Genomic DNA, 10,891 nt, shown 5'->3' on the forward strand with positions numbered 1-10,891 from the left:
GCTTCTGTTGAGAAGAGCGGAAAACGGAGATAAGTGTGTGTATATTTAGTTACTTCAAGCCATCGATATATGGATATTTGGGTGAGTACGTGCGGGCTTCATAACTCGTACGTAGAAATAGTGCATCTGGAGGCCCATTTGTATCTGCTTCCGTGTGCCCTGTAACGCCCTGTAACGATGCAACAATCGCCTAATTTTTTATGCTATGATTGATGATTGTTTGGTGTTGCAAATTATGCAGTCGTAATGATAAATATAAACAAGAAGGGGTAATAGGGGGAGAGAAATATTTACGCTATGGTATTAGTAATGAATCTCTGCTGAGGCAAATATTCAGTCTTTTCCAAGCAATTAACGTTGTTTGTTTTCTGTCATCAATGCATGGAACTGACGGTATGGTGAAGCAAGTGTTAAGGTTGTGCACCAAAAAATATTTGGGGAATACCAAGTTATTAATTTATTTGGGTTCGCGTGCCAGTCGCAAAACTGCTTTCCACTAGGATTGCATTTGCGCTAATCTGGATCATAATGAAGCAGTGCTACTTTTTTCGAGATTTTTGATATTAACAGATAGAGTTTATTTCGCTGATTTAAGTGCGATTCACATACAACATACACGTCACGTTCACGTCCCGTCACGTCACGATACGTGAATGATTCTACCATGCAATTCTCATGAAAACATTCACATACACCAGCAACGTAACGACCCGGCAGCATACGTTCAACGAAAACGACCGGCAGGATTTGTAGAAAAGAATAATTGACGGAGACGGACGGCTCGTTTGGTTTTTGTCTGGACTTTGTGTCTCGGCTTTTGTTTTGATTTGGTTGTACAGATTCAGATTTACATCTGAATCAACATTAAGCTGATTGAACAGATCTGTGATGTAACATGTTTAATTAGACATGTTTACCTTTAATTGGACATTTTTGTAAATATTGAGTTCGGGGCCCAAATTATGGCCCCAAATCGAAAGTCGCCACCAGTCGCTAATGTCCAATTACTGGTCAAAATCGACTCCAGTGCGACACTGAGTGGTGCCTCAGCATATCGCATTATAAGTAACTTACTGTACTTTTTATGCCAATATATCTCTTACCTCCAAATTTCGGAGTGAAAATCATTCGCGACTAGTTGAGAGAATTATTCTATTTATTATTATTGTTGAATAAGGGTCGGACTAAGGGGTTCAAGCATTTTAATTCAATGATTTTCATTGAATTTTTCAAAATTTAGGACTGATTCTAGGCATGCTGATTCGAAAGAGGGCATTGCAATTTAAAATTGTTGTAGATGGCGACACCATGAATACATTAAATAAACCATTCGTTTGACATTTGACGTGACGGGCTGGTGGAAGTATTGACTGCATGTGTGAATTGGTGGAGACGTTGACGGAACGTAGACGTTCTTCTCCGTAACGTTCTATGTGAATCGCACATTAGTCACCAAGAAGTAAATGTCGTTCTGAAATTTTGTATGTAATTTGGTTTCGCTTGCCAGTAGCAAAACTTTCTTCACTAAGGATGACAGCTGCGCTAATCTCGAGCATGTATTGTTCTGCGAGTACAAGAATGAATAATCAAACAATTATCGTCAAATGATTCTACAATAAAAACAATTCATGGCGACCAAACTGGTAGAATGGTTATTTCAAAATTTTCATTGCATTATAAAATAATATCCCGCAGTTATAAATAAGCGACTTGAATTAAACTACAGCGTAGTTCTACGTCAACAATGCGGTCGTGTCTTGAACACAACCTCCTATAATTTTTTTTGATACCCGAGTCGATAACATATGAGGACACGATTTTAAATCTCACCTAGTGACAAACTATAGTCGCGCCATTCGCCTACGGGAATGCGGTGACTTTAGCCATCTCACCTCATTCGCCGCGTGGAATAAAGGGGATTCTTTCGAGAATATTTGCCCGACAGTTGGTTATTGTGCGCACTCTTTACCAATCCGTCTGTTTGGTTGACTCGGTGTGCGCACTAGCAACACGACCCGACCAAACTATCGGCTGAAAAAAGTCTGCAGTGTGCGGGGACTCTGAGGATGACTTTTGTCTGCACTGTTTCGAATGAAATGGGTATCATAGTATTTCGTTCAGCTGTTTCGGTGTATTAATGCTCAACATTTTGTTGGTCCGGCGTAACGCTCTCGGTCATGAAATTTCGTATGTGTGCGTAGATCGATGCGAGCCAGTACTGATTAAACGGACGGCCGATAGTTGACCGACCGAATAGTTTTAATGCAATCGGGAAGATTATCAAACTTGTTTATCGGCCGGTACTGATACGTGGTGTTGTGTGCATATACATATCGCTCCACACTGATTAAGTCGTCCGAACAATCTATCGGCCGACAAAAGTCTGTAGTCAGCGGGGGCTCTCAACCTATACCCGAGTATAGAAATGAGAGACGTAGTCCTAAGTCAAAATCAGCCAATTTCAGATATTCCAACATAAACACATGAAAACTTAAAATTATGTGGTTTTCTTGTATCAATGTTCCTATACGTACATAATTTTTTTTTTATGTACAATAAAAAGGAGTAAAATGAAATAAAAAGATGGTCGTTCTCTTAGAATTAACATGGCTATTTTAATCGCTAGTAGTTATGAAAATGACCTTCCGATAGATGATTCATACATTCACGAGATTGTACGGATTTGAGCTCGGCTACTTCTAGGCGAAAAGCCTTGCCACGTCTTTGCAAGCCGATCGAATATCTGGGTATTGATACTGGAACCCAAATTCCTGCACGCGCTTAGGGACAACCTTAGCACCCTTGGTAAGTAAAACGGCTCGCTCTTTGTCGAAAATGAGATTCAGCACAAATTCAGGCATTGGGAAGAGTGCGGGTCGCACTAGGGCAGCTGCGAAAGCCTGTAAAACATTTATTCGATTATTTCTGATAAAATGCTCCAAACAAACCATTTCTTACCTTCGTGAAATCATAATTTGTGACTAATTCTGGCGCCACTCCATTGAGCACCCCGCTCACCTCGGGCCTTTCTATAGCAAATTTAATCAAATTGCAGAGATCTTGTACGTGAATCCACGGCAAATCGTGTTTCCCATCCGCTATGGGACCCCCAAATCCAAACCAGAAAGGCAAAATTAACGACAGTATCATTCCCCCCTCCCGACCAATCACAACTCCACTGCGAACCTTCGATACCCGACAGATCGAGTTATCCGAGAGGTTTGCGGCTTTCTCCCATTCGACGCATAGCCTAGACATAAAATCAAACTCAACCGTTTTCGATTCCTCTGTGTTCGGCTGAGGCCCCGCCGGATAGTGGCTAACGCCTACAATACTGACAAAAGCGCGCGGCTTAACCGTGGCTCGCTCGATTGCCCTCGCACAGGCGGCAGTCGTATTGATGCGGGAATTCCACACGTTCTGCTTGTAGCCCGGAGTCCAGAAGCGTGTCGGATCCAGCACGTTCTGGCCAGCCAAATTAACGACGGCCGATGTGCCCTCGGGGAGACCATTCTTTTCCAACTCGTGCCATGTTATGCTCTTGAAGGCTGGCATGCGCGAAATTGTGGTCACTTCGTAACCATCAGCGAGTAAGGTTTTCGCTAGACGCTTGCCGATAAAGCCAGTTCCACCACCTGAGATAAATTTTATCCACTGTTACATAATATATCGTTCTATCTTTTCAACAATAAGCAATCACCGATAACTACGTGTTTCAATGCCATTCAAATATAGGAATACACTTTTTCGATATAAACTTTTGAGAATATTTGTTTAAAATCACGGTATGAACCGTAATTCGTTTCGACTACAATTATTTTCGTTGAAGTAGTTGTTTACTTCTAAATTGTTGAAGTTTCGCACAGTGTTTGTTTTTGTGCAAAAACAAATGCATCAGCTGTTTATGACAGATGCAAAACTTTGAACAGTGGCGTCATGTTTTTTAGAAACACATGTCCTCAATTTATTAGTTAGGACGCCGCATCGACCAAAATTACGTTGCACCGAGAAAAAAAATATTTAACACTCCTATACTCGCCCATAGGTCTGTGAGACCGAGATATCAATAATTCGTTCATTTCTTAGAAAATATCAACACTACGACTTTGCGATTCTCTATAGCTTCGCTAATTGTCATTCGTCATTGCTTAGCGTATCGCATGTGTTGGTACGAAGGGAACGTGTATCACTTTTTTAACACTTTCGGTCTGAGACTCCTACACGAGTATAGGAGTATTTTTTTTGGACAAGTGATCTTTTTCCTATTTTAGAATATTGTTCAATGAGAAGTATAAATTAATGTTAGTTGCGTGGAATATTTATTGAATATAATGCATAAGATCATTACCGGACTATTCTTATTTGATTTTAGTTTTTTTTTTGTCACAGGATTGAACGGGTTCATATATTATTCGTTGTTATATTCATACGTGTAAAAAAAACATACAAATGTTTGAGTTTTTGAGTTACAGTTATTCGTTAAATACAGGGTGGGCCATTTAAAGTGGAAGGATTTGTTTTTGCAATAGCAAAGTAAAGAAGTGGAATTTAAAAACTATGGATGGGTTATACCTATGATATAACCGCAAGGTTGACGTAGGACTGCCGTTGGCTTAGTAATCATTTGTGTTTTTTCAATTAGCAATAATCGCACCTCGGATGTTCCTCATTGGGTACGATATCGCCGCTGCGCAGAGCTATCTTTCGCATGTATTGATTAAACTAGTGAATGAATGAAACAATTTACGAATTCAATTGCAAACAAATTCTAATTTAGGTCAATTCATGCATAATGGTACTGGTTATCGCAGCAAATAGTTATCAACATTTTGCCTAATCATCAAACGGTATGCTCGAAGGTTCAGTGAGCCAGTGACATGCAGGGATATGCAGTCTTGAATAACCGAGCCAAAGCGTTGCATTTGTACCCGCTTTTGTAGACCGTGTTAGCAAAACCATTTCCGAAGTGTAAAAATACATGGGAGTATAAAAGTACTGCCAAGATCTGCAATGCCGATTTTCCCAACTTATTGGTTTCGGAATCTGTGTTGGGAAAACACATTCCGGTTTGCAAACAAAGTATAGTAGAGTACAAAACTACCCGCTGCTTGTATCTATTTTGCAAGGCCGATTTCCCCACGCTTCATGGTTTTGAAATCCGTGTTAGGGATACATTCCGATTTGAAGGAACGCAAACGAGTCCAACATTACCCGTTGATTGCATCTCATTTGCAATGCCAGTTTCCCCAGGCTCCATGGTTTCGAAGTCTGTGTAGGGAAAAATTCCGATTTGCAGAAATGCAAACGAGTACAAAACTACCCGCTGCTTGTATCTATTTTGAAAGGCCGATTTCCCCAGGCGCCATGGTTTTGAAGTCTGTGTAAGGGAAACATTCCGATTTGCAAAAGCGCAAACGAGTACAAAAGTACCCGTTGATTGCATCTCATTTGCAATGCCAGTTTCCCCAGGCTCCATGGTTTTGAAGTCTGTGATATGGAAACATTCCGATTTGCAGAAATGCAAACGCATACAAAAGTACCCGGTGCTTGTATCTATTTTGCAATGCCGATTTCCCCTGGCTCCATGGTTTTGAAGTCCGTGTTAGGGAAACATCCATTCATTCCAGCGATGGTATCTCGATCGTTGCGCAATCATAACTGAGTGGATTTCCGAGCGACACTCGCTTTTATACCGATTGGTGTGGTTTCAATAGCCTGTTTTGATAGCAATTTTGAGGCAATTGAAACAAGTTTTTGGATCAAAAAGTAACAAATATAGAGCGCGTAGACATTTTATCTTTCGAACTAAGTGTTTATCATACCATTTCGTTCAGTTGTTTAGGAGCTATTAACGCTCAAAATCTCGGTGTCTGGCGTAACGCTTTCGTTTTCGAAACTTTGAACTTACACCCCAGTATAGAAATGAAAGACGTAGTCCTACGTCAAAAAAAAAATTTGAAATTCATTTTTTTTTGGTCCAAGGAGATTTGTTCTAACTACTTTTTGATTATGATATCTCGTAAATGACCGCCTCTGGCCTTGACCGCAAAATGTGCCCTTTTTTCGGCATTTTCCATCACTTTGCCCAATGTTTCGGCCGATATGGCAGCAATTTCTTGTCGGATATTGTCTTTCAACGCAGCCAGGGTCCTTGGTTTACCAGTGTTTACCTTGGATTTTAAATATCCCCATAAAAAAAAAGTCAGGAGGCGTCAAATCAGGTGATCTCGGTGGCCAGTCATAATCGCCGTTTTTCGATATTAATCTTCCGGGGAACATTTCGCGCAATAATTTGGTCGTGGCAGCAAGGCAGGGCTAGTTGGTCATAGGGGTAAGTTGGTCAGTGACGATGTCTTCGAATCTGAGCGTCCGAAAAATTTGTGGTCTATGGATGAAAAATAGCGAATTGCTGATGCAAAATAAACAAATTGAAAAACAAAATATTAAGTAGGTTAATGGTAATCGCTTCTAAAATTATGTTTATTTAATTTTTATGAATATTCTTTTTACCAGTGTTTACCTTGGATTTTAAATATCCCCATAAAAAAAAAGTCAGGAGGCGTCAAATCAGGTGATCTCGGTGGCCAGTCATAATCGCCGTTTTTCGATATTAATCTTCCGGGGAACATTTCGCGCAATAATTTGGTCGTGACAGCATTACCAACACTACCAGACGATATAAATTTGGCATATAATCGACGTATAGTGTTGTCTCCAGGCGATGTTTTAACTTTATTTTTATTTCTCCACGCACGTTTAGTTAACACAATTGAGAAGTTATTTTGAATGTACAGCTGAACAATTTCAGCGCGTTGTTTAGGTGTGTATTGTTCCATGGTTAAAATTGTACTGAAATGACGCTTCCAACGCGGTTTGACATTTGTTAATCTGACATCTCTGTCAAAAGTTATGGGGTTGCCAGATGCTTCCACTTTAAATGGCCCACCCTGTACTATGTTCATACATATACACGCTGGTGAAATAAATGCACTCGTGGAAGAATTGTAAACTGTAAACTATAAACTAATTGGTGACTTATAGTTATTTTTACAGTTACAGTTTCGGCGATATTTTTCTTTATAATATGTGGGCTGAACAATATCGACAAGAAAACAAGTCGCAGGAAGTTCCTAGAAATCCTTTTATATAATCTTTTTGTGCCCCATCAATGAAAAAGGCATTAATTTTTAGTTTACCAAGAACACAGAGACAAAGAATATTAGAAATGAGGGGCTTAGAATGAAAGGGGTGTAAGTGACTTAATCGATTTTCTCTTCATCAACTTTTTCTTTCGTAAATAGCTCAGCTGCGAAAACTTTACAATTTGATTTTGTTGTAGAAACCGATAAAACTTTAAAATACGCTACAACTGCCTGAAATGTAAAAAATATGTTTGCCTCGAGCATGCAGTAATTGTATGTTCTGATTCTCACACTAATGAAACCACATTATACATTTACTTATACGATTAATTATTACTTATACGTTTATTAAACGATTAATACGTTTTTATGTTATTTTCTAGCTCTTTATACTTGCATGAACTATATTCAGTTGCTTACTTTTAATTAATAACAGGAAAAAGCCGAATTTCGTTATTTGTGTTGGAGTATCTAAAATTAATCTATTTTGAGGAGGCTGAATTAGATGAATATTAAAACTGAATAAAGACGAAGAAAACATATTTTCTGGAGTTTTTTCAATAAAGCCAAGCCAACAAAGCCTGACACAAGGGCTTTGTGGCAGCCTGGGCACAAGGCAGGAAATTGGATATCCCCGTCCGGGATATCTTAGGCAGCCGTGATCCTGATCTTCTGCTTCATCTATACCTGTTCCCCAGAAACGCCAATGTCAACGGTTAATGATGCTTCCTATTATGTATCCCTGTTTCATATCCCTCCTACCCGATCTATAAACTTTTACTTAGTCGCTGCAATACATACACACACACTCTTTACAGATACACAGGCCGAAGGTTGTGCAGCCCACTGATCATTCACCATGAGCTGAGGATTGTACCGCTCATGACAACTCTACACGAGCTGATGATTGCGCCAGCTAGTGACTATTCTAATTGAATTCTTCGAGTCGAGAAGACGCACCACGCTAGATATGGGATACAGACCTGGGGGGCATTGCTGATTAATGGTCAGCTGCATCCCAATAGGAAGTATTCCGTGTCGGGCACACGTACAGAGCATTGGAAACTGCAACATCCCAATTATGAGAACACTTGTAATACTAACCTCGAGCCAACCATACATATTACTAACATAGATGATAAGAAAAATTGTCCCGTCAGGCTAACGCCATATGAGCTTCGATAAAAATATATATTTTGGATAAAAAAAACCTGAATAATACACAATAGCAACATTACAGAGAAGTTCAACTTTCGGTCTGTGACACCGTGTGCGAGTATACGAGTTATAATTTTGCACGCGAGTACAGGAGGGTTAACAGAACGAACAAAACCAGTACAGAGCAGTGTTATCATATATACAGAATAATCTGTATTTCTGTAGCGTGATGTCCTATTTTACCAACTTCGGTTTAATTTGGAAAAATGCAAAAATCTGTATCATCCGTGAATTGGTTAGCATTTCAATCTATATAAATAAAAATGATTTGGTGTCCGTTCTTCACGATTTAACTCTAGAACGGAGCAACGGAGTTGAACAGTTATTATCAGGTCTGATGCTAAAAACAGAAATTATATACCACGGATATATTTCTGTGTGAATTTGAGTGTCGTCCGAAACTATTTAAATGAAAATATCAATTTTGTGTGGGACGAATTTCACCGGGTTAGCTAGTAAATTAATAAAACTGTTTGTCTTTTTCCTACCTAAACCACAGCCTTACATTCTGTTCGAAAGTATGCTCACAATATCGCGATTTTGCTTTGAGAGTTCTTGTTGCAAGGATTGAAAATATCTAGAAGAACAATCGATACTTTTGGCGTAGCAGTGTAAGGCAGGGCTAGTTGGTCATAGGGGTAAGTTGGTCAGTGACGATGTCTTCGAATCTGAGCGTCCGAAAAATTTGTGGTCTATGGATGAAAAATAGCGAATTGCTGATGCAAAATAAACAAATTGAAAAACAAAATATTAAGTAGGTTAATGGTAATCGCTTCTAAAATTATGTTTATTTAATTTTTATGAATATTCTTTTTCGTATATTTTTTTTTATCCCATTTATTTATTTAAGGTTCATTAGCATTTTAGCTGTAACAGAGCCGAATTTTAATCGTGTACATGTCACATGGTTATCATATATCTATAATTAGTACATTACACAGTTGCCGTTCGCCAGTATTCCTTCTAAACCATTACATATGGTACATTCACACAGTAGCCATTTAGGCGTAAGAGTATTCTTTCTGTTCTTCCATTATCCAGTGGGACCACCGGACAGCGGAGACAGTTGATTGATCATTGTTGAGTTATTTATAGAACAGCAGCCCGATGTGTCTTGTAGAGCAGAGCAGTTGTATGGATAAATCTATCTTATTTCGACCGTGGATCGATCTCCATCGCTGATGATTGTTGCGTGGACGTAGCTATTCTGTAACAACACAAAGATGGTCAATGAGGGTCCTGAGTTTTGAACTCACGATCGATCGCTTACTAAGCGAACGCGCCACCAATGTGGCTACGGAGACCCCCCTTTTTTGTATATAGAGGGGCTAGTTGGTGACACAACAGCGGGACTAGTTGGGCATACCAATAGCACCGTTGTAGAAATTACTCGTTTGAAAGCAACGCATATAAAGTTTTCAGGTATGCCGCGTTTCATTAAGCAAGCTATAAACAAATTTAGAAAGCATATTTTTCACTGTTAAACCCAGTGTATTTGAAACGAGACAACCACCGCACAAACCACTTGCAATATAATTGTCATATTTATATTTGTTGCTGTAAAATTTTCATTAAATATAATAAACGCTAACATTGAACATCAGATTGCCTGACTAATTTCCAACAACGATGAGGATTTGAAATTTTCATTAATTTATTTTTTACTTGACGTATGATATTTGTTAACTGTTTTTGTTTTGATTTTATTAATTTATTTATAATGAAGGAAACTTCTAACGAAAAAAAACGCTTATTATTTGCTCAAAAAGAACATGCTTATTATTGACCAACTTACCTCGTGTGTGGGGTTAGTTGGTCAATTTATTCTGAAATACAAAGACGTTAAATAAAAGAAAAATGTCAAATAAATGATTCTCCGATTAGTTTTCATTGAAAGGGTACAGGTAAGCTTCATTGTGGTACATAACATTCCAACGCCAAACTTCGTACTACTAAGTTATAGCCAAATCTATTCAAAAATGACCAACTAGCCCTACCCTATTACGTCTTTCGGGAACATATTATGAGTAACAAATTGAAAAACTTATTGAAGGGTTCAGAAGGAAAGGGGTGTAAGTGACTTGATCGATTTCTCTTCATAGACTTTTTATTAAGCTGATGACTCAACTGCGAAAACGTTCCAATTTGAGTTTGCTATAGAATCCGATAGATGAGGTTCTGACCTTCCACAGCTAAGTTATGACCAAAATAGAGAAATCGATGATGTCACTTACACCTCTTTCATTTTGAGCCACTCAAATATCGGTCGTGTCGCCTGTGCTATTGTCGATTGTCGATTGATATTGTTCATGCGGGCGCTACACGATTCGTCCAACGTTTCACTCGAATGTTGGACTCAAACATTTGACTCGATGAATCGACAAATGTTGTGACGAATGTACTGCTACACGGTGAAGTGAATGTTCGATTCAATACAATCGGTCCAAACAATCGGCGAGTATTTGGATCGAATGTTTATTGTTTTTATTTACCATCAAAAACGTTATGAAACTGGATGACGATGCGAGTAT

At 38.9% G+C, this 10,891-nt stretch overlaps 1 protein-coding gene and 1 pseudogene across 1 annotated transcript; both read right to left on the reverse strand.

Annotated features, from left to right (window-relative positions):
- Window positions 1–2,590: 2,590 nt before the first annotated feature.
- On the reverse strand, window positions 2,591–3,894 carry LOC129761792 (epimerase family protein SDR39U1). The gene is made up of 3 exons (XM_055759565.1): window positions 3,701–3,894; window positions 2,959–3,635; window positions 2,591–2,900 (listed from the first exon to the last, which is right to left on the reverse strand). The coding sequence occupies exons 1-3, from the start codon at window positions 3,723–3,725 to the stop codon at window positions 2,700–2,702; spliced, it is 903 nt and encodes a 300-aa protein (XP_055615540.1). The 5' UTR covers window positions 3,726–3,894; the 3' UTR covers window positions 2,591–2,699.
- A 626-nt stretch (window positions 3,895–4,520) lies between these two features.
- On the reverse strand, window positions 4,521–4,699 carry LOC129763739 (U4 spliceosomal RNA; annotated as a pseudogene).
- Window positions 4,700–10,891: the final 6,192 nt, after the last annotated feature.

The sequence above is a fragment of the Toxorhynchites rutilus genome, chromosome 1 (assembly GCF_029784135.1).
Source record: "Toxorhynchites rutilus septentrionalis strain SRP chromosome 1, ASM2978413v1, whole genome shotgun sequence".
Lineage (NCBI taxonomy): Eukaryota > Metazoa > Arthropoda > Insecta > Diptera > Culicidae > Toxorhynchites > Toxorhynchites rutilus.